Source organism: Phoxinus phoxinus (assembly GCF_949152265.1).
Source record: "Phoxinus phoxinus genome assembly, chromosome: 1".
NCBI lineage: Eukaryota > Metazoa > Chordata > Actinopteri > Cypriniformes > Leuciscidae > Phoxinus > Phoxinus phoxinus.
Genome location: NC_136876.1, coordinates 1,720,716 through 1,744,724, shown reverse-complemented (window position 1 = coordinate 1,744,724; position 24,009 = coordinate 1,720,716). Strand labels below are relative to the sequence as shown.

The window sequence follows — 24,009 nt, the reverse complement described above, 5'->3', positions numbered from 1 at the left end:
GCCAGTTCGGTTGTTTCCTGCTGGTGGCCACGGAGTGATATATATTAAGTTTTCTGATGTAAAGAAAAATAATATAAAACATGTCTGTTCTTCTGAACTCTGCGCTTTCAAATAAACAAAGGAATAAACTATTCAGCGGCGTTCCAGAGGATTCTTCCTCACCGATCTAATGTTCCTGAGACTGCTGGGAAGCAGTCTCAACCTACTAAAGCTCCTCGCAGCATAAAGTGCTGCAAAAAGAAAGAAAATAAGCCTGACGCCGAGGCTGCAGGCTTCTGAGGATGGTCCCCTCCGGGGTAGGACGGTTTTGAGAAATCGTTTCTCCTCGGCGCCCTCTGGGGTGCAACTCTCTGAGGAGGGTCGCAGCGCTGCCAGTTCGGTTGTTCCCTGCCGGTCCTCCGTTCAGGGCACCGAGGTGTCAGCGTCCCCAAACGATCCTCCGAGGAGGGTCGTAGAGCGGTCAGTTCGGTTTCCCTGCCGGTTCGCCGTTTCAGGGTACCGAGGTGCCTGCTTTTTCCAACGATCCTCCGAGGAGGGTCGTTGGAACTAGGAGTTAGAGGTAGGCAAGATCTGAGGACTGTCGTTATCTCTAATAAAACTTGGACAAGAAGTCCTGACGCTGAGGCTATCAGGCTTCTGAGGGTTCCTCCGGGGCAGGAACGGTTTTGAGAAATCGTTTCTCCTCGGCGACCTCTGGGGTGCGACTCTTTGAGGAGGGTCGCAGCGCTGCCAGTTCGGTTGTTCCCTGCCGGTTCGCCGTTCAGGGCACCGAGGTGTCAGCGTCCCCATACGATCCTCCGAGGAGGGTCGTAGAACGGTCAGTTTGGTTGTTTCCTGCCGGTTCGCCGCTTCAGGGCACCGAAGTGACTGTTCAACCAAATCCAGAGGCCAGACTCCAGAGACTGGTGCCCTTAGCAGAATTTCTGGCAGCGTGGTTACTACTGCCACATATTTCTCAGTGGGTCCTGCTCACTATAGAAGGGTTTCAGAATTCAGTTCGGTTCTCGTCCGCCCAGATTTCTAGGGGTCCTCCCCACAGTGGTGGACCTCGAGCAGGCTCTGGTTATGGAGCAGGAAGTGCTGACACTTCTGCAAAAGGAGCTATAGAAGGGGTTCCTCCTCCCAGCAGACAGTCAGGGTTTTTCAGCCGTTACTTCATTGTTCTGAAAGAGGATGAAGGGTTGCGTCCTATTCTAGATCTGCGTCAATTAAACGGCAGGTTTCAGAATCTCAAGTTCACAGTATGCTTACGCTAATATGATTGTGCACAGATTCAGTCCGAGGACCGGTTTGTCACAATAGACTTGAAGGACGCTTACTTATCTATCCATCCTCATCACAGGAGGTTCCTGAGGTTTGCTTTCAGGGGCGAAGCATACCAGTATCGGGTTATTCCATTCGGCCTATGTTTATCACCCCGCATCTTTACAATATGCGTGGATGCAGCTCTGGCTCCTCTGAGACCCCAGGGCATTCACGTATTATATTATATAGACGGTTGGTTGATCCTAGCTCAATCTGAGCATATGGCAGTTCGGTATCGAGATGTCGTCCTGTTTTATTTGAGATGTTGGGGTTGCGACACAACACCAAGAAGAGTGTGCTCCTCCCAGCTCAGAGGACCACTTTTCTAGGTGTGCTATAACGATTCGCCGTAAATGGGGTAAAACTAGGCCAGTCACTCACTGTGAAGCAGTTTCAGACTGTTGGGTCTCATGGCAGCTGCGTCCAACGTAATTACTTTTGGCCTTCTGTACATGAGACCCCTGCAGTGGTGGCTCAGGACCAAGGGGTTTTCTCCGAGGGGAAATCCGTTTTCACATGATCAAGGTCACGCGGCTATGCCTACGTGCCTCGGTCATGTGGAAGAACCTTGGTTCCTCGCCCAGGCCCAGTGTTGGGGGCTTCTTGTCGACGCATAATGCTATCGACAGATGTTTCCCTCACAAGTGGGGGGTGATCATGAGTGGTCACTCGGCGAAGGGTCTTTGGCAGGACCATCTTCCTTTTTGCACATAAATGGCTAGAAGTGATGGCGGTATTCCGATTATCTCAATACTTCCTGTCAGACCCGAGAGGTCACCATGTGCCTGTCCTTTCGGACAACACACTGATGGTCTCGTATATCAGAGCAGATATCCTGTTGAGGCAGGGGCTGAGGCCCGGGGAATGGACACTTCACCCTGAGGTGGTGGAGCTCCTTTGGGAGAACTTCGGTAAACTCAGTCTACCTTTTTGCATCGTTTATACTACGCATTGCCCTTTGTGGTTCTCCCTGATGCATCCAGCTCCGCTTGGACTGGATACGATGTACTAGGTGTGGTTGAGGCTACACCTGTACGCATTTCCCGATATCTTTGCTCCCGGGAGTTCTGGAGAGGGTTTGCCTGGTAGGGGCTCATCTATTATTAGTAGCCCAATTCCGGCCGGCCCGAGAGTGTTTCTCAGACCTACTGTCCCTTCTAGATGGCTCTCCCATGGAGATTCCGTTCAGGAGGGACTTAGCGTCCCAATCAGGGACACAATATTTCACCCTCTTCCGGAGTTATGGATACTGTGGGCTCGGCCTCTGAGGGGGCCCAGCTCATAGATTCAGGTCTCTCGACCGAGGTCGTGGAGACCATACTCCAGTCTAGAGCTCCCTCCACGAGAATACTGAATATGCATTGAAATAGAAACTGTTCTCTGCCTGGTGCGGAGAACACCTTCTGAATCTTGTTATCTGCCCTGATGGTACAATACTTGATTTCTGCAATTAATGTTTCTTTGCTGGGTTATCTCTGAGGAGAGATCCTTAATTTCGATTTCTCCGTGGTACATGAGGCTGAGGCCTGCACATACTTGGATTTGCACCTGGTAGGGTGATAGTCTTTCTTCACCCCAGGCCGGGTTGTATTCTTAGGTCCCTTCTAAAATTGCGGGTCATTTGTGCTGCAGGCCTTCTGTCCTCCACCTAATACCCCAGATCAGGAAAAACTTAATCTGTTATGCCCTTTCCGGGCTTTGGATGCTTATGTCCACAGAGCTGCCCTGTGGCGTATATAAGAGCAATTATTTGTTTGCTTTGGGTTAACTAGTTAGGTTGCCCTGCATCTAAACAGATAATGAGCAAGCAAGTAGTTGAGGCTATCTCACTTGCTTATGAAGCGGCCGGACAGCCTTCACCTTGGCTGTCCGGGCCCATTCTACGAGGAGTATGGCTGCCTCTATGGCTCTAATTTCGGGAGTTTCCCTTCACGACATTTGTGATGCGGCAGGCTGGCCCTCGCCGCATGCATTTGTCAAATTTTATGACTTAGACCTCTCCACTCCTGGGGCGAGGTTGCTTGCTTCTAGTGTGCGCAAGGTCTTCACACAGAACGGGCACTTGTCATTATGGCGTAGTGGGTATTGGGGTTCCCACAGCGTAAACGCAGCGGGAGTTCCCTTGATAGGGAACGTCTCTGGTTACGTATGTAACCTTAGTTCCCTGAGAGGGAACGAAACGCTGCGTTCGCCTGCCATACTTCCTGCATGCCCTGATCGACTTGCTTCAGGCTTTTCAGAAGCTGTCACGCTCTGCGTTCAGGGGTGATTTATAGTTTCCTGGTCTATGACGTCACCTGACGTCCCGCTCATTCATTGGACTGATTATACATTTGCTTCATGACGAGACACTTGGAAGTGTTCCCACAGCGTAAACGCAGCGTTTCGTTCCCTCTCAGGGAACTAAGGTTACATACGTAACCAGAGACGTTTTTCACTTTAAAATAATGGGTCACATCACTAGTAGTTCCCACGGGATGACAAGGTAACGCTTGAGTACTTCCTGAGGAGTTAACATGTTTTTCACTTTAAAATAATGGGTCACATCACTAGTAGTTCCTGCGGGACGACAAGGTAACGCTTGAGTAATTACTGAGGAGTTAACATGTTTTTCACAAGTAATACAAGTTATTTAATTTTATATTTGACACATACTCTGTACAGGCATACATTTCTGTGAGGCACTAGTAATATTCAAACTAATATTGTAATCTGGAAGATGTGGTTTTGCGCTTACTTTAATCGGTAAGGGTAGTAGTCACAATCTCAACCTGTAGCTAATGTATTTGGGGGGGGTATAATATTCATAAACTGGTTTCCACAAAGAACCAATTAGAGGCACAAGCTTCTGAAATGTTATGACCATGTTAGAAAGTAAAAAAACACACACAATTGTTCACTTTTTAGACATGTTACTTTTGTGATTAGTAATTAATTGGTTATTCTTTCTTAGTTCACAAGTAGTTCTCAATGAGGATATATTTCTTTAGTAATAATCAAATACCTACCAAGGAACTACCTTTGTACTAAATTAGCTATTACTTACTGCTTAGTTAATATTGCTTCCATATTAGTTAATAGTATTAAGTTCGGTGTTAATGCAGTACTACCTATTACTTCCTGGATAGCTACTTGTTAACTACGGACCATTATTCTAAAGTGTTACCGTTTTAATTTGTTTTACTTGCATGCCAACAAGAGTTTGTCCTTCAAAAAACGTACACTCCTTTTTCACAGTTTTCTTTTTCATCCACTCTACTAAAAGTCATACCTGTGAGTTTTATGTTTCCATGCGTTTGTCGACATCTCAGGGCCACAAAGTGAAATTTTCACATATATATTATTCACATGTTCTCCGTCAAATATGCCTGTTGTATCGCTAGCTCAGTGATAAATGCAGTACTCTGCAGACTGGCCAAGTGTTCAGCACTGGTGCTCAGAGAAGTGCTGCACTGGTTTTTTAAGTGAACTCTTTTTGTCCTGTTTGTCATGATGTACTCCAGGAATGTGAATAAACAAACGGATATAAACTGGTTATATCAGGCTTTACAAACCTCCAGAGGAAACACATACGCTAACGGCACAGTTATCCCTGTACATACACATCCCGGTGTAGATTTAAAAATCCTGCTTCCCCAATTATTGTTGAATCACGGAAGCTACACCAGTTACTTTTGCCAAGAGATTTATTATTTATACATGTGATATAACTCTCTGCTCAGCTCACGTGTACAAACATAGGATAACTTCACAAAACATTATGAAATTATACAGAAAATGAATAAAAAAAAACAGTAAACAGTAAATGTTTCAGTCTTCACCGGTTAAAGAGTCCACACGAGACATGGCTGTGCGAGTCTTGATGGTGTAGGTCTGGTACGCCAGCTCCCCAGGGGCAGATTTCAGCTCTTGGAGAGTTACGTAGTTGTCAGTGTAGGCTCCTTACCCAGATGCTGAAGCTCCACTGCTTTGATTAATTTTGCTTTTAAAATCATTGTAATTTTTAACTGGATCACCTTCAGTTAACTGGAACTTTTCTGCAATCGTGCCTACCTTTCCAGCATCCAATACCTTACTATCTATCCACAAATTATACAGTTTGACTTCTCTCTCTATGACTTTTTCAAGAGAAGACTTTGTACTAGAGGAAGCAGTTGGTATGCTGGAAACTTCACGTGTTGCTGAGCCGCTAAATCCACGTAGCTTCATGTTAATCCAACTGCCTCCTGTTGCCATCGAATGCTCTTCACAAAGAAAATCCACTCCTTTCTCATTGGTGTTTTCAACCATTTCAATGGCCATAAGAATCAGAGGAAATGTCCGGAAGTTTCGAGCAGATTCAGATATAACTGATGCAGTGAAATATGTGGTGTACGCGACATCTTTTAGCTGTAGGTAAGTTTGTGCTCCAAGAAAAATATCTTTCACATAATTAGCATATTTAGTTTTTTTTATTTGATCTCGCAGGTGTCCGTAATCTACTCTATCTGTCTGTCCCGCTATCAATTTCATGAGTGTTTTCCTTGTCTCAGCATCTCTTTGATTTTGGTCGAGCCATTTTCCAACTGGATACACATACAGATTTTCAGGATTAACAACGTATATCCAGTCTTTGACCATCAGGTATGTGAGCTCATTTTCTCCATCCTTTGCATAATGACGGATGATACTTCTGACATCTCTTGCTGTGCGAATGTTATAACACTTGGCAAGAACATTATTTAGTTTCTGCGGATCCATTATCCACTCAAAGCCAACCAGCTGTTTGTTATTATCTTCTTTTTTTTCCCCTATTACATAATTCTGGTGTATGTCCAGGTTTACTTTGTCTGGAAGTGGCAGTTCTGCATGAAAGAAGGCCCAGGACAGAGCTTCAAGTTCATTAACAGCAGTTTGGTCAGTATGAGTTAACTCGTTAAAAACATTATTGTCAATAAATCTGTGTGGCTCAACAGGCCAGCTGTTTCTGTAGGTAACTATAGTACTACTTGTTGCTCCTTTATTGCTAGGCTTATTTTTTTTTTTCTCCATTCGGTCCGCTAGAAAGTTTCTTTCATTAGTAAAAACTTCCTCTCCTCTCCTGCCAGGCTCATTTCTGATAATGACGTCTCCGTTCCTATCAAGGGTTGCCACCACCTTCTTGCTGTCATCATTGTGTCTCCACTGCACCCCTTCCTCAGAGATCTCTTGGGTGATGATCTCTCCGGTGTGTCTGACCTGGAGCACAGCATTCCTGAGGTGCAGCTCCGTCTCGATGTTGGCGGTCTCATGGAGCTCCCTCAGCAGGGTTTCAACAAACTCTTTATCGGATCCGACCTCACAGGCCACCACACTTGTTGTTTTGATTCTGTCGCCCGTTCTGAAGGTTTGTTGAATGATTTTGGCGACGTCTTGAGCTGTGTACCCTGCCAGTCTCGTCTCTCCAGAGTTGTCTCTCTCACCGTGGCCTACCAGCGTCAGTCGGCTGTCCTCCGACAGAGGCACAGAGGCACCGTGGATCAGTTTGGGTCTCTGCTTTTTATCAAGAGCGTAGACAGAGGTCACTGTTGGACGTTTCTCATAAAGAGAAGTAGCAGCTTTTCTGACAGTAGGGTCATCCTGCATAATGAGGATCTGCTGGTGGTCATACTGTGTGCTGTGATCAACCGGTGTTTGTGGAGTTTGGTAGAGAGAAACTGAGTCAGGTTGATTCATGACCTGGTAGATCTGGTGATTCTCCTGCTTTGTTTCTAAGACTGACACAGTTTGTCCATCTTCTGAAACTCTTCCAAATATGTCCACTACAGTGCCGCTGTCTGCTTCTGGTACACATGAGACATTGAACAGGCAATCTTTGCTGACTATAACTGAGTAATGAGGATCCATGCTGTACTCCTGCTGGACTCTGTCCTCTGTTGGCTTGTCTTTGTCAGTCATGACCAGAAGTGTTTGGCTGGAGCTGTGTGAGATCTCTGAAGCACTTATCGGCCTATCTTGTATCTTCTGTTCATCAACATGCTGGGAAATGAAAATATATAAAACATTTAATATAAATAAAGATTAGGTCAAGATAACCATTTATGAAACGTGGTATCTCACTCCATGTTTTCTGATTTTTTAACTCTTTTAATAACTTGTTTTATTAATTTAACACTGACTGTATGGGCAGAAATATTGTTAATAAATCATTCCTGGCCTGATTTATGTGACATTTTAATAAAAAAATTATGAGGAAAATCGATTTTTTAAGGCTATGGACAGTATATTTTAATTTCCTAGGTAATGAAAGCATATATCCTGAAATCCCTCTGAACATCTTTTCTCATCTTGTGTGTAATCAAAATGAAAAAAGAATTTTGCACCTGGCTTTATCATATGTTCAGATCTATCTACCGAAAATATATGCAAAATTGCGCATATTTAATGAGATAATGCCTAATTTGCATAATTAAACATACAAATTTCAAAAACTTGTAATACATTTTTTTTATGAACTTGTGTAAGTTATCAACTGAGGAAGTTTCATGGTGATATCTATTATTTTAAAATTGTACCCTATTCACCTGTAGTGTCTCGCCTTAAACTGTGTGGACGTCCTCAGTCAGCGAAACCCCTCAAGATCAACAACACACTTTTGTGCTCTAAGATACATTTAGCTTTTAACCTTACTGTGAAGTTATACTAGTTAGACAGTTTTATGCTGGTTTAGGTTATTGTAGTGTTTTGTGGTTAGTCTACAAATAAACCAGACCGACTGTTGCATACAGTGCGTTTATTCACGGGCTCTCAAACCTCGCCCTCGCTTCCAACAACCTGTTGATATCCCTCCGCCTGATATCCATACAAACGTAATGACGTAAACAGTACGTGCAAGTCTACTATACTCTGAATATTACATCACTTCTTTTTTTTTTTTTTTTAACTAATGAACTCAGTCAGTTATGTTTTTTTTTTTTCCACCTTCAGTTACTTGGGTAATCAACAACTAAACATTCACTTGGTCTGTAATCAAACAAAATTCTATGAAGTAGTCAAAACAGATTGCTTCAGTGTAATAAATCAGTTAAGTGCCTACTCAGAAACAATTTTAGAAGTAGGATATAGAGCTGCCTTTACATACATTCTCAGATTCTGAACAAACTTTTTTTTTTTTTTTTTTAGGACACATTCTCTTCACTTAACACTTAACACATAACAGTTGTGTCCCCTAGTCCAGACCTCCTCTAGTGCATTATGTCCATTTCACAGTCCTATTCAGTCCATGTTACTTGTTTTTTTTCAGGCTGTGACAAAGTCTCTGAGGAATTGTGGAGGCTGTCTGTGCCTAGTAGGGTATCTTGCCACCTCTGGGACTGTGTCGGCAGTGACTTCTTCATCCTCTTCTGCTGTCGATGTGTCACGCAGGCCAGGGTCAAGCTTTTTGAAGAAGGATGAATTTCTTGTCACTCGATGTCCATTACACTCAGCGGTGACCATGGAGCCTTTGACGGTGGTCACTTTGTACGGCTTGTGGTTGTAAGGTGCTGTGAGTTTGTTGCGCCTGGGTTGAGAGCACAACACCATGTCACCAGGTTGGAGAGAGTAATGTGCAGCGTGTCGGCGAGTGTCTGAGTACACCTTCATTTTGGCTTTGGCCTTGTGGTCTCTCCTGCGAAGATCCTTGTCCGATCCAGTGAGTATGCTCACAGAAGGCATCTTTGTGTGTATCCTGCGTTTGAGCAACAACTCAGCGGGTGATGTTGTTGTTGTACTGTGTGGTGTTGAACGGTACTCACGTAGGAAGGTGTGGAGATGCTGCTTCCAGGGGATGTTCTCCATGTAGGCAACACGGAGGCATTTTCCGAGTGTTCTCATGAACCTCTCTGCAGTGGCGTTCGCCTGGGGCCATAGTGGTGTGATCTTTCGATGGTGAAATCCCATGTAGGCTGCAAATTTGCTGAACTGCTCACTGTTGAATGGGGGGCCGTTATCCGTTTTCACAGATCTGGGGATGCCAAACATGGAAAAGATTTTATCTATGATAGGGATGACAGAGTTTGCAGAGGTGGAGTGTATAACTTCCACCACGGGGTATCGAGAGTAGTCATCTATGATGACTAGCAGGTGTTCACCTGTTGGTAATGGGCCGTAAAAGTCTGCACTTACATCTTGCCAGACTGTGTCAGGCAGGTCTGACATCTGCAGAGGTTCTGTGTGTGTTTCAGGTGTGGTGGCTTGACATGCTAGACAGTTTCTGACCATTGCCTCGGCCTGTCGGTCGATGCCTGGGAACCATACCTTCTCTCTCAGGAGGGCCTTCGTCTTTGTGATTCCCTGATGTGCCTCATGGGCGAGCTGAAGCACTCTGTACTCGAGGGAGGAGGGAATGACGATTCTGGAGCCCCTGAGTATGATGTCACTTTCGTGTGATACTGTGAGCTCGCTTTTCACATGTTCATACTGTCTTAACGCAGCGACTTTTCCGTCAGTGTGCCATGCATTGTTGCGTATAAGAACACTAACCTTTTGTAGTGTTGCATCCTTGAGTGTCTCTGATTTGATTTCATCTAGAGTCATCGCTTTTGGTGTGTTGTTCTGCATGATGAAGTTTACATATTCTTCAGCCACTTTTGTGGCACGGGTGTTTTTGTCTGTGCTGGGATTGGATGGCGGGACATGTAGTCTGCTGGATTATCAGTCCCTTTCCTATATTCAATTTTGAGGTTGTATGGCTGCAGCCGGAGTCCCCACCGCTCGATACGGGCAGGCGGCTTGGACCTCGGGTTGTTCCAGATCAGTTCGAGTGGCTTATGGTCCGTCACCATTGTGAACTCTTTGCCGTAGATGTAGAGATGAAAATGTTCGCAGCTCCATACAATTGCGAGCGCTTCACGCTCCGTTTGAGAGTATCGCCTTTCAACGTCGCTGAGTGCTCTGCTTGCATAGGCGATTATGTGTTTCTTTTTTTGATCTTTTTGCAGCAGTATTGCCCCTAGCCCGACTGGACTAGCGTCGACGATGAGCTCTGTTTCTCTGTTCGGGTTAAAATACGCCATTGTGGTCTCGCTGGTGAGACTCTCTCTCAGTGTGCTCAATGCTGCATCCTGTTCTGTGCCCCACTGCCAGGTCGTGTTCTTCCTCGTGAGCTTTCTGAGGGGCTCTGTTACTGTGGCAAAATTAGGGATGAAGCGTGAGCAGTAGTTTGCCATGCCCAAAAGACTTCTGACCTCCGCAGCATCCTTCGGCTTGTCGGCTTGGTGTATGGCGTCGACCTTCTTGGGATCTGCTGAGACCCCGCCAGCAGAGAAGATGAACCCGAAGAACTCAAGTCGCGTCTTGTTGAACTCACACTTCTTTCTGTTTAGTGTGAGGACACGTTCTTTGAGTCGCTGGAACACAGCTGTTAAGCTCTTGTCATGATCAGCCTGTGTCGCTCCGTAGACGATGATGTCATCACTGAGATTTTTCACCCCTGCGATGCCCTGAAGTGTCTGATGGATTGTGTTTTGAAACACCTCCGCGGCTGAAGAGATGCCAAAGTTGAGGCGCTTGTACCTTCTCAGGCCCAGGTGCGTTGTGAATGTGGTAATGTACCTGCTGTTGGGATGTAGTTCCAGCTGGTGATATCCTGATGTTAGATCCAGCTTTGAGAATATAGTCGCTCCGTTCAGTTCATGAATAACGTCATCCATAGTGGGAGTCAGGTGACGTTCTCTTTGGATGGCTGTGTTTGCTTGTCGCATGTCGACACATATGCGTACCTTGTCTGGATCTTTGGGCTTTGGTGGCGTTACGATGGGCGAGACCCAGGGTGTTGGGCCTGTCACTTTTTCTATGATATCCTCCTCTTCCAGTTTCTGTAACTCAGCTTCAACTTTTTGACGTACATGAAAAGGAACTCTGCGGTGTGGCTGGCATGTGGGCTGTATGTCCGAGTTTATATGTAGTGTCACTTGAAAGTCTTTCAGCTTACCAATACCATCGAACAGCTCAGGGTGGCTGTTCACAAGCTCATCTGCTACGGTGAGGTTCACTGAGGAAGGGCGGATAGAGCGTATAATTTTGATCAACCCCAATTCGTCAGCTGTCTGGTAGCTGAGCAGGGAGCAGCCATCACCTTTAATTACATAGAACGTCCCATCTGTTTTGGTCTTGTTCTTTGCCTCTACACAGCCTGTGAATTTCCCTAGGATGGGCAGTGCGTCTTTGGACCCATAGGCAAGTATTTTGAGATCTGTGTGTAGGAGGCGGGGCTGAATGCTCAGCTTGTTGTATGTCATTTCACTGATGATGTTTACAGCAGCACCAGAGTCGATCAGAGCTGGCACTGTGTCTCCATACAGCTTGATTTGTGTTAACGGCTGCTTACTGTTGCTATTGCTTTTAACAGTGTATGCATAGGATTCATCGCTGCTTGAAGATGACTTTAGTTGAGCTGTTTCACTTTGTGTTTCCACCTGATTGATTTTCTTTCTATAGCTTTTCTTGTATCTCTGTGTCTCTGCTTGCTGCTCTGTGTGTTGTGGTTTTGACCTGCACTGTCTTGCAAAGTGGTTTTGCTTCCCACATGCTTTACATTGTTTACCCTTTGCAGGGCATTCATTTTTGTGTGGCCACTCACCCCCGCAGTTTCTGCATTGCGTGTTGCTGCCACCCGTTGGACGTTTTTGGTATGACTTCTTGTGGAGTTTTCTGTGTATTTGATTCACAGCGGTAGTGGGATTTGAACCTTCTTCAATTCCCTTTGACTGCAGTTCAGAAAGTTCTAGAGTCCTGCCGTATTCAAGCAGTTCTTTTAATGTCTTGTTTGCCTCCCTCAAACCATATTTGCGGACCCTGGAGGACGTGCAGCTTTGGATGATCTGTGACTTTATTTCATTGTCTACGTCACTAAATTCACAGTATTTTGACAGCATACGAAGTCTCGTATTATATGCATCTAGATTCTCACCGGGCTGTTGTGCAGCTTTTCTGAAGACGTACACTTCGTACTGGACATTCTTTTTGGGCGAGAAGTACTCGGTGAGTTTTGTTTTCACGTCTGCATACTTGTCAGCCTCCGCCGCCACTGTGTCGTATATGTCGTGCACTCTTTCGCCAGCCAGATGCAACAGGAGGGCTTTCAGTCTTGGGTCCCCGGTTATATTCACAGCTGTAGTGTAGTTCTCAAACCGTTGAAGCCACTTATTCCACCTCGGTCCGACGGAGCTGGGTTCGCTCTCCGTATCAAACGGTGGTACTGACGGGCTGTGTGCTAGCGCCATGCTTACTGTCCGGTTGCTAACTCGCTAGCTCACTTACTTTACAGCCGGTTGCTTTCACTCCGAACTTTCTTCCGCACGCAAACGTCCGCTGTCCAGGAGACGTTTTCGTTATTTTGGACCCTCGTCGCCAGTGTAGTGTTTTGTGGTTAGTCTACAAATAAACCAGACCGACTGTTGCATACAGTGCGTTTATTCACGGGCTCTCAAACCTCGCCCTCGCTTCCAACAACCTGTTGATATCCCTCCGCCTGATATCCATACAAACGTAATGACGTAAACAGTACGTGCAAGTCTACTATACTCTGAATATTACAGTTATGATTTCGGTTCTCTACCCTAATTGTTGATACGCTAGCACACGCTGCTAATAAACACAACTATATACTTGCGTAGTCCGTTTGCTTTGTAATAACGATTATAGAAGTGAATAGAGACCAGCTCTGCATGAACAGTGTTGCTCCTGATATTGTGAGTCCCAGTCTCCGTCTCCATTAGGATATGCGGTGGTCCATGTTTTGACTGTGACCGTTATGCTTTTGCCTCTATTTGGATCTTGTTGTTGCTTGTGTTTCGCCGGTATGTCTTGAATATAGCCTTCGAACGCACACTGCAGCCCCTTTTGCCTACTTCTATCCGACACTTTATTTGCTGCTTTATAAAAGTTTCATAAAAGTTCATCAGGAAGAGCCGTCACAGCATAAGCCATGTTGATACCACACCAGAGCCCAGATGAAGTTGACGGACGTAGCAACAGTAACTAAGGGGGGGCGGGGCTTAGCCAAAGGTGAATTATCCTAGCCTGCATGTCTTTGGACGGTGGGAGGAAGCCGGAGCACCCGGAGAGAACCCACGCAGACACGGGGAGAACATGCAAACTCCACACAGAAAGGCCTGGAACCAGGGCTGGTAATCTGGCGTACTGATGGGCCGACGCACCTTTGGGGCCGGTGTAACGTATTTATTTTTTTATATAACTGTTTATTTTTAAATGGGCCAACGATCAGCCCATAAAGCACGGACAGCGGCCCATTGGGTGATTTTCTATACTGACATTGGGCCGGCCGAATCCCATCTCTGACTAGCCCCCACCCCCTCTGCTCTCTGTTCCTTGACCCCCCCTTGATAATTTCGATTTCGCGTACCTACCACGAAGTGTATCAAAATTTATAGGCAAGACAAGTAGTTTGTTTAGGCTTGGTTTGTAGGGAATTACAAACATGCGCACATATATTCAAACGCACATAACTATAGAATTAATTCTTGATGCGCATGTGAGCGCCATCAGTGTTTCTCACAGGTTCAGTTTAAAGTCTGTGTAGAGAGAACGGTGTCGTCTTAGCGGTCTCTAATTTAACAACTAATGATCGTTGCGACGGAAGTGAATCAATCTAAACTAACTTTAGCTGGAAAATAACATTATTCAAGAACCGCTATAAAGCCAAAAACAATCTGTTACCTTAAATTATACGTTTATCTCTGTAAAGCAGCTTTGAAACAATCTAAATAGTTAAAAGCGCTATATAAATGAAGATGACTTGACTTGACTTCCCATAGATTTGGATTCCAGTATTGAATTCAGTTCTTCTAAACTCAGCGGTGTTTACTGATATTTCTGTTAAGATCCACCAACCTGTTGCATCTGAGTGTCACCGGATGTAAACCCCTCCTCACACTGCTGCAAATGACCCTGCGAACTTTGGTCAATGTCCACTCTGAAAGAAGATGAACATGTGTATTATAGAGGCTGCGTTCACACAATAATTACACAAATCCATTAAAACCTGATAAAGACCATGTGAAAAGTTAATGACTTAAGATTGAGAGTACCTTCCCTAAGAAAGAAGAATAACAACACATTGGTATAAATTCAATATTTTGCAAAATTAAACATTTTATTTGTATAAAAATATAAATCCTTATTGACTCTGAAAGACATGATATACTGTAAGATCTTGGTTATTATAATTCCATACTATGATCGATACGTCTACTTGTGTTTTGTTTTTACTTCAACTTAATCTGTGGATTTTTAATTCAGTTTATCAATTCATGAAGATTAGAAAACTGTGAAAAATGCCTGTTCACACATGTTGATGTCATTGTATGTGTTGTTTTGTTCAACTAATTGTCCAAAACCAAAATATGTTCAATTTAATATAACCTTAAGACAAAGGAAATGATTAATTATTAGAACATTATCGCTTTTGAGAGGCTGGAAACCATCAAATGTTTGGCATTTGTGCTTGGAAAATTACTACGATCAACAAATAAATAATCCACTAATTGTCCTGGGGATTCTTTCACAACATCGATCATAACTTTTAAGAATGTTTTAAAACTACCTCGGAGATGAACTGCGTTTTAAAGTTAGAATCAGCTACAACAATCGAATGAACCAAAGAACAGTAGGCGACAGGCGCTCACGGCGAGACTCGTCTCTTCAGTGGCATCAATGCGGTGGTTTGGTCCGCACCACAGACTGTATAAAACAAGTGGATGTAGCCACCGGGATGTCACCCGTGTGTTTGTGGACTACCGTGTTGAGTTTGAGATAGTGGCCGTCACCATCTTTGATTTTTGGAACCAAGTTACCATATTAGGACAAAAGGGTGAAGCTGGGGAGGGATATGCATTCCTATGCCTGACAGGTTGCCGTGGTAGCGACTTGTCAATCAGCTTGTAGCCCCGCCCTAAAGGATGCCCTGCTTTCTGGTCTACGTTCCTCTAAATGGGACCATAATTTACTAAATGAACATCATGCTGTGTTGAAAACTTGAAACTATCGACTGAGACCATAAACTCATCAGGAAAGTGTTTACTGAGGTAATAAATCAGCTGAGAAGTAGTCTCATTTTCTCATAGACTTCTATACAATCACACTTCTTTCTGCAGCCAGTGGGGGCGCCCCCTGCGGGTCGGTGGGTTTAGGCACTGGCTTCACTTTTCAGACCGAGAGGTTCCTGCTTGTTCTGCCCGAGAGTTTGAATGAAAGTATTTTCACAGATTATTTGACACACAAATAGAACAAAGAGTAAATCCTCACCGGCTGCTGGATCTCTTCACTCTGGCCCCATGGATGGATGTGTCCCTAAGAAGATAAAACAGTTCTTGTTTTATTTATTTTCCCTTGATTAAAAACACACTATAACACACAGATGTGTAACGTACAAGTACTGACACTAGAACCTGACTGACAGACATCGAGATGGCGCTGAGTTAGCTGCCTCGCTGTTCGGTGCGCTTTGCTTTTGTGTGTTGATTCAGTGTCCGGCTGTGATTCCCGGTGCTCTTTATTATTCTTATATAACTTGCATTCTTTATTCCATATATATTTCTACATGTATTTATGTCGACTGTATGTCTGTCTACGTGTAGCACCTTATGACCAAAGCAAATTCCATTAGTAAGAATTATCGCAGAATGCAGGGCCGTGCTTGACCACAAGTCAACCTTCAATGCTTCAAATATGGATGTTGCTGCAAAGAAGCTACAAGTTCTAAAACCTGGATTTTAAACCTAAAGTTAAAGTTAACCTTTGACCTTTTGCATATCAAATGTCATTCATCCTTGAGTCTAAGTGGACTTTTGTGCCTAAGGAAATGAAATTCCATCATGAGATATTTATCTAAACATTTCTCCAGATACCTTTGGCCTGAAGGGTTCTTGAGTCTTTCCTGAAGCCTGTGTTCAGACAGTCCTCTGAGGCGGTGCCGGCCAGCGACGTCGGGGCGTAGCTCCTCCCACTCATCTCTCACCTCTGAAACAAATACGTCATACTTTGTATGTAGGTGTTCCTCGTGCTTATTGGCTGACGTCTTTATTAAAATGTCTGTTATATTTCTGGCAAAGCAGCAGCTCAGAGAGTGTCTCCTGTAGTACTAACCCACACTTACTGTGACTGTATGAGGTAGTTTGGATAGGAGTTGCAAGGTTTCCTCACAGTGTTTTGGTTAAACAAATAAGGGAAGTTCAGTGTTTAAAGAAATCTCTCCTGGTAAATGGCCTCTGGGGGACACTTGGTCTGGGCCTCAGTCATTACAGTTCTTCTCATTTCTCAGATCAGAAGTGAAATTCTAAAATAAACCCCACTTGTTCAACCTCCACATCATCTGGTCACTTCATAAAAGCAATTTCTCTTATCAAGATATTGTAATTTGACACATTCATGCAAATGGTTATCTCCCAAATACATGAATGTGCAAGGGCTTCACTTTGTGTTAAAGTGGTGGGGACATGTAGGGGGTCATATTAAGACAAAACACGAGTCACACGAACAAGACAAGAATATTCATAGAGGAAATAGGCTATTCGATTGGGGAGTCCGGGGTCCTCTCTCAGAGGAATTTGAGCATTAAACTCTTCATTTCCTGCATTCTGGAGACATCTTCTGCACCACTTTATGCTGGAAATGTCTTCATTTATATGAAGGGAAACAAATTCATGTGGCCAGTGACAAATCAGAACATATACATATTTTCAAATAATAATAGTAATAATCCTACAATATAATACAGTAATCAGTAGCTGAATTGTTTTTTAGTTTTTTTTTAGCCTAAGCTACTTTTCATTTCATGGTTTCTTACTGTGCAAGTAAACCTTATATCTCAAATCATTTTTATTTGTTATTAAACATTTCTTGTCAGAAAACTTTTACCAAATGCTTCCAAAAAGTGGTGTGGGCATGGCCCATCATCCCCAGTGTAAATGACACCTATGGTAATGTGTAACTTTGGACTGTAGAAACTCAAATACCCGTACAGAAAACATGCTGCATATCCAATCATTGTAATTCAAACCTCAGTCATAGTTCACATCAGAAAACACTTCCAGCACACTGTTACTGACAACATGTTGAACACATTGACTGATCGTTCGTAACCAAAGACACATGTTCACTGACACAAAGATTTCCTTTGAGAGAAGACTTTGGGCTTTTGCAGATAATCCCCTGTTTGCTGCTGTTTGAACAAATAGTTTTGAGAAACCCTCTTAGTGTTAAGGATGATTAATGAAATGTACCAGAGCGACTGAGAAAAACTGTAATACACTATTGATTTCACACATTGTGTCTTGTGTCAAGCTGTTTATTCACCTTATTACCTCGGTAACCGCTGGTGTTTTGCCAAATCAAATATTATTGAAACTTTAAAGATGTGGAAGAGAGCCTGAACGTGTTAAAATATTTCTTACCAAATAGTCTAGTGAGGCTGAGGAGGATCAGGAGACTCAGTGTCCTCCGGCTCTTTATCCGACCTGCCATCTCTCTGCAAAACATTGAACACTTCTCATGATCAAAGTAGTGATGCATCGACCCTTTCCAGTTATTACTTCAGCTTAACATCTGCTGTCCTCCAGCTGCTCTGTCTCAACTCCTTTCCTGAGAGACTGAGAGCTTTACAGGAACCACTGACTGCTGCTGTTGTAGCTGCCAGTAACTAGTTAGACAAGTTAAGAGAGAGAAAACTAAAGTAAAACTATCTTAATGCAGCAGCTCATGACAAACATGTTAGTTCATAATAATAATTACTCTTTAGATGACGCTTTTATCCAAAGCGCATTGAATCAAACCCCGAAAGGCTTGTGTCTAATCCACTGCTCCATCGCCACCTAAATAGTCCAACTATGTGCATGATGGAAACGTTACGTGGGCTGCCGTTTTACCATTTCACTGCAAACACGATTTGATTATCTTTATAGCCTCCAATCAAGGCCATTCATTTAAAACACTGGGTTGCAAAGAGGGGGGGGGGGGGGGGCATGTAGCAAAGGGCCAGCGGTCGGACTCAAACCCATCCAGCACCCCACGAGTCGACTGGTTTAAGTGAACAAATTGGAGCTGGCTCCCGTCTGAGATCCAATAAACAAAACATGACAAAGACCAAATCACCCTTACACTAATTACTTTTAATAATTGTTAATTACTATATGTCCGTATAGAGTGCTGATATTATTTATTAACCATACTATTTCATTTCATTAGATTAGATTAGATTCAACTGTATTGTCATTACACAAGTACAGGTACAAGGCAACGAAATGCAGTTTAGTTCGAACCAGAAGTGCAATAGCAGCAAGTGCAGGACATACAATGTGAATATATATAGAGATAATTATTACTATAAACAGTATTTTACAGGTGAATATGAACAAAGAAACATCATTAACTATAACAAATATCCATAACTTACCCAAATATTGCGTCGGGTGCTCAGCCAAAGATGGGCAATATAAGGTGCAGTCCGACTCTCTGCAGCAAACAGAGCGACAGACTGAGCAGGGCTTCATCCAGGCCTCTTATGTGTTCAGGTGTTGCCTGACAGGTGAAGGCTAAGTCCCGCCCCCTAGGACTGGGCAGGAAGGAGGACTTTCAACAACCACTATCATATGTATTAGATTCACTACTATTACCAGTCCGTCTGTTATCTTACTCTTGCAGCTACTGCACGGTGGCTCCTGGGCTGCTCAGAAGGTCTGTGGAAGGACTTTGTTGGATGATTTTAAATCAACTCATTCACATCTGTGATGGGGTAGAAGACACTACTGTATATGCATCTTCTGAAACTGCTGGTCCTGAGTTTTATTCAGTTCAGCATCAGTTCAACAAATTCAGTCATGCTGTTTGTCTCTTTTATGGAATCGAACCATTTTACTCTGCTTTAGAACATGCAACATGTTTCCCCTCGACACAGCAGAAGCTAAAAGGACACTTCTTTCTTCCAAAAGGGTTTCATCAACACACTTGCAAATAAAATGTGTATTTAACATCCACAATGTTTGTGAGAGTATACAGTAATGCAGAGATACACCTCTAAAAGAAAAGACTTCATGAGAGTTAACATGTCAGTAAATAGTTAAAGTTATTTGATGTTTAATTTTCTCCTAAAGGGTCCAATGAAACGCACACAGGGATGAAAGATTTGGAAATCTTATTTAACGTTAAATAAAACAATAAACTACTCGGTTACTATCGTAACCTCAGTTCCCTGAGAGAAGGCAACGAGTATTGGAAAAGTCCCAACTTTTTGGGGGTATGTTGCAGCCATCAACATCAAAATTTGTTCATATTTACAAAATACAATTATGTTGGTCAGTGAAGACATTGGGAAACTTTTCTTTGTACTTTTGTCAGTTAAAAAAAGGTTACATTGGGTTGTAAATAAGCACTAAAAACAATAAAATAATGCTAAAATAACTTGATTAATACCTTGTCTGTAATGTTAATTAAGTGCTGGATGGATAGCTGCAAATAGCTTTGGGAAAGGAGTTCATCGGTTCATGTTCATCTCAGTTTTACATACACATACTGTCCAAATACTATTATATAAAAGACCCTGTGACTTGTTAGGAGAACATTAGATAGCTAAACCTCATGTCAAACATCTCTCCGATAAATATGTAAAGCTTTAAACGGTTTAACAGTTTTTTTGTACACATAAATGATGAAAGCCAGTTTGTCAGTCAAATGCAGACAGGTTATTGTACAGTGAGAGTTTGGTTAGTAAATTAAACAAAAGTATGAACATAACAGAAAAGTCCAAGTAAGGTGGTGGACCAGTGAATCAGAAACTGGACTGATTTTTCCCTAAACCCAACCAAGTAGTTTTGGTGCCTAATTGCTATTTTTGAAAGTGTAACCAGACGTTGCATATTTATTATAGCTAACTTAGTCACAGAGCCCCAAACAAAGCTACAGGGTTCCCAGAACGTTAAAAAGGGATGCAGAGGGGTCTTGACCAGGCGTCCACATGTGCAGCGGGATTGGGAGCGGGATGGTGTTGCTCTGGGGGCAGATGCCTCATTACAGGGCCAAGCCTAAGAGGAGAAGACCTCATCTCTCTCTCTCTGCTTCTTCCTCAGGTTCTCGTCCAGCATGCTGTCACTGGTCTTCCTCTTTGCCTCGGCTGGCCTGAGAGCGCAGCCCCACACTCCCTCACGGTCTCCATGAACAGACCCCGGCTCTGCTGGCCCTGCATCCTCTTCATCGCCATCTAGATGCTTAGGGTGCTATTCAAAAGCAACGGAGTGGTACTGTGTTCTGAAGCAAAACCGTAATGAGAAGTGTATAGTGACAAGTGAAGGGAAATAGCAAATAGGCGTATATATCAAGCTTCAACTGTCTAACGTCTTTGTTTAAACTTCCGACTAGTCTGGATTTACCTGCACCCATCAGGGGTAACAAAGCAGGATTATCAGGTTAATCGGATGTCTTTTATACGTGCTACAAATGATCTTCCTAAATTGTACCTATCCCGTCTTCTGGTAACAATTAGAAAATAAGATATCCAAACACAGGGACTGATTTTTTTCTCGTCTATTAATAGAGTTTCTGCAATTTCCCATAAAAAAGTAAACTGCTGAATATAACATTTTCACTCATCATCTTTAAAACCTTTCTTCCCATTTTATTATACAAAACCGAGTTCTGTGACACAACGACAATCAAAGACAAACAACGACAAACAAAGACGAGTGTTTGAATGGGATGTTGTCAACAGCATGCAATTTGAAACCTGTTGAAAATCAACTGCTGAGTTCCTATTCTACGTAATATGCTATCAGTTTCTGATGCAGAAAAGTTAGTTCATGCATTCATGACCTCGAGACTAGATTACTGTAATGCTCTATTAGCTGGTTGTCCTGCATCCTCCGTAAACAAGCTACAGTTAGTCCAAAATGCAGCCGCTAGAGTTCTTACTAGATATGATCATATAACACCGATCTTATCATCACTACATTGGTTACCTATAAAGTTCCGTATTAATTATAAGGTATTGTTACTGACTTATAAAGCCCTAAACGGCTTAGCTCCAGTCTATTTAACGGATCTTCTATCGCCCTATAATCCATCGCACTCTTTAAGATCGCTAAATTCGAGGTCACCATTAGGTCACCTGATGGAGTTTTAGGTCACCATTGGGTCACCTGATGGAGTTTTAGGTCACCATTAGGTCACCTGATGGAGTTTTAGGTCACCATTGGGTCACCTGATGGAGTTTTAGGTCACCATTGAGTCACCTGATGGAGTTTTAGGTCACCATTGGGTCACCTGATGGAGTTTTAGGTCACCATTAGGTCACCTGATGGAGTTTTAGGTCACCATTGGGTCACCTGATGGAGTTTTAGGTCACCATTAGGTCACCTGATGGAGTTTTAGGTCACCATTGGGTCACCTGATGGAGTTTTAGGTCACCTGATGGAGTTTTAGGTCACCATTAGGTCACCTGATGGAGTTTTAGGTCACCATTGGGTCACCTGATGGAGTTTTAGGTCACCATTGGGTCACCTGATGGAGTTTTAGGTCACCATTAGGTCACCTGATGGAGTTTTATGTCAACATTAGGTCACCTGATGGAGTTAGGTCACCATTGGGTCACCTGATGGAGTTTTAGGTCACCATTGGGTCACCTGATGGAGTTTTAGGGCACCATTGGGTCACCTGATGGAGTTTTAGGTCACCATTAGGTCACCTGATGGAGTTTTAGGTCACCATTAGGTCACCTGATGGAGTTTTAGGTCACCATTAGGTCAACTGATGGAGTTTTAGGGCACCATTAGGTCACCTGATGGAGTTTTAGGGCACCATTAGGTCACCTGATGGAGTTTTAGGGCACCATTAGGTCACCTGATGGAGTTTTAGGTCACCATTAGGTCACCTGATGGAGTTTTAGGGCACCATTAGGTCACCTGATGGAGTTTTAGGGCACCATTAGGTCACCTGATGGAGTTTTAGGTCACCATTAGGTCACCTGATGGAGTTTTAGGTCACCATTAGGTCACCTGATGGAGTTTTAGGTCACCATTAGGTCACCTGATGGAGTTTTAGGGCACCATTAGGTCACCTGATGGAGTTTTAGGTCACCATTAGGTCACCTGATGGAGTTTTAGGTCACCATTAGGTCACCTGATGGAGTTTTAGGGCACCATTAGGTCACCTGATGGAGTTTTAGGGCACCATTAGGTCACCTGATGGAGTTTTAGGTCACCATTAGGTCACCTGATGGAGTTTTAGGTCACCTGATGGAGTTTTAGGTCACCATTAGGTCACCTGATGGAGTTTTAGGTCACCATTAGGTCACTTGATGGAGTTTTAGGTAAAGTTCTTCTTTTGGCAAAATTACATTTCTTTAATAGCCTAAACCGAGGCTTTACTCCCTTCAAACTTAAATTGTCAATGTTTCATTACGTCACTGTTGGAAAACAATCTTATCTGAATATTTTTTTTTACCTTTATAAAGGGCATTTCCCCCTAATTGTATTAAATGTATGCTCAGCGCCGCCGCTCCCAACACACGCATCACGCGCTAATTGCCTAATGAAAAGCAATAATTATAATGCCGATATTATTTCAGTATAGAAATACAGACACCCCGGGAGTCTCCTGCTCACTGATGCCCGCGAATTAGTTAAAATCAGAGGTGGAAAGTCCAGGAGTCAGAAAGTAAAAGTCCTGCCATATGTTTATTCCACCCATAAACTCAGTCAGCTGATTTCACTAATTAGTTCTATCTCCTGGCTGAAAAACTGTGCTAATTAGCAAATCCAGGTGATTAGAACAAAATACTGAGGAGGACTTTTACTTTCTGAACCTGGACTTTCCACCTCTGGTTAAAATCTCCTGGAATCTAGAGCGAGCGCGCCCGCGAGACAGAGACTGTGCTCCACACCGCACGGCAGAGCGGGAGAGAGAGCAAGAGACCGCGCGCGTGTGCCTCATGAAGAGCATGTAATATGTTTGATGGACACATGACAGAATGGACACAGGAACCCAACAGAACCGTCACGGTGGAGAAGTGCATCTGAGCATGTGACTGTCTGTCCGAGTTTTGTCGAGAGCCGAAGGCGGCACCAAATTTGACGGAGGCGGCCGCCTCGTAACTCTCTCTGCAAGAAAAAGGAGTAAATATTGGTGGGGACAATTTTGTCATTTAAAATATTGATTGGGACTGGTACCTAGCGTCCCCCCCTAAACCTACGCCCATGTTCGGATCCATACTCTTGAGGAGAGACACGACGACAGAACCATCAACCAACTTCCGGATGTGACTCTCCACTTGCTGGCTTTGACACATGTCCGTGTCCAAGTTGAAGAACTGAGGACGTCTGATCAAACACCATATACTTCCACACGCTGGGGCTTCCCTGTTAGAAAGTCTGTCAGCCAGCTTATGAGGCCGAGGGCGATGTGGATGCTCTCGAGACTTTCTGCTCAAGTTTAAGAATGAATACAATTAAAAGAAGATGATAAATCAATCCAAACTATCTGCATCAAAGTTTTTGCCTCCTAAGCGTGAATAAAAAGTGTGCATGTGTCCTCCACACCTCGGCTCGACCTGCAAGCACATTGGAAGACCTAGACTTCCCATGATGCACTGAGCTCTGCTCTCCCTCTCCATCTGTACGCATTCTTCCCTTTCCGTAGTCTTGTGCTTCCTCGTCCCTCTCCTCTCTCCTCCGGTCACTTTCTGCAGGTGTTTCTGGCTCT

The 24,009-nt window shown here is 43.6% G+C and overlaps 1 protein-coding gene across 3 annotated transcripts; it reads right to left on the bottom strand.

Moving 5' to 3' along the window:
• Nucleotides 1-5,112: 5,112 nt before the first annotated feature.
• Nucleotides 5,113-18,798, bottom strand: LOC307004993 (uncharacterized protein). 3 transcript variants are annotated; one of them, XM_079624685.1, is made up of 6 exons: nt 18,716-18,798; nt 17,718-17,791; nt 16,173-16,284; nt 15,571-15,615; nt 14,158-14,239; nt 5,113-7,302 (listed from the first exon to the last, which is right to left on the bottom strand). In XM_079624685.1, exons 2-6 carry the CDS (start codon nt 17,785-17,787, stop codon nt 5,248-5,250), a joined length of 2,364 nt encoding a protein of 787 aa, XP_079480811.1. In that variant the 5' UTR covers nt 17,788-17,791; nt 18,716-18,798; the 3' UTR covers nt 5,113-5,247. The 3 variants fall into 3 exon arrangements, with proteins under 3 accessions (XP_079480811.1, XP_079480812.1, XP_079480810.1); XM_079624686.1 differs by lacking the exon at nt 18,716-18,798 and adding an exon at nt 18,055-18,097; XM_079624684.1 differs by lacking the exon at nt 18,716-18,798 and having other exon boundaries at nt 17,718-17,909.
• Between the last annotated feature and the right edge of the window lie 5,211 nt (nt 18,799-24,009).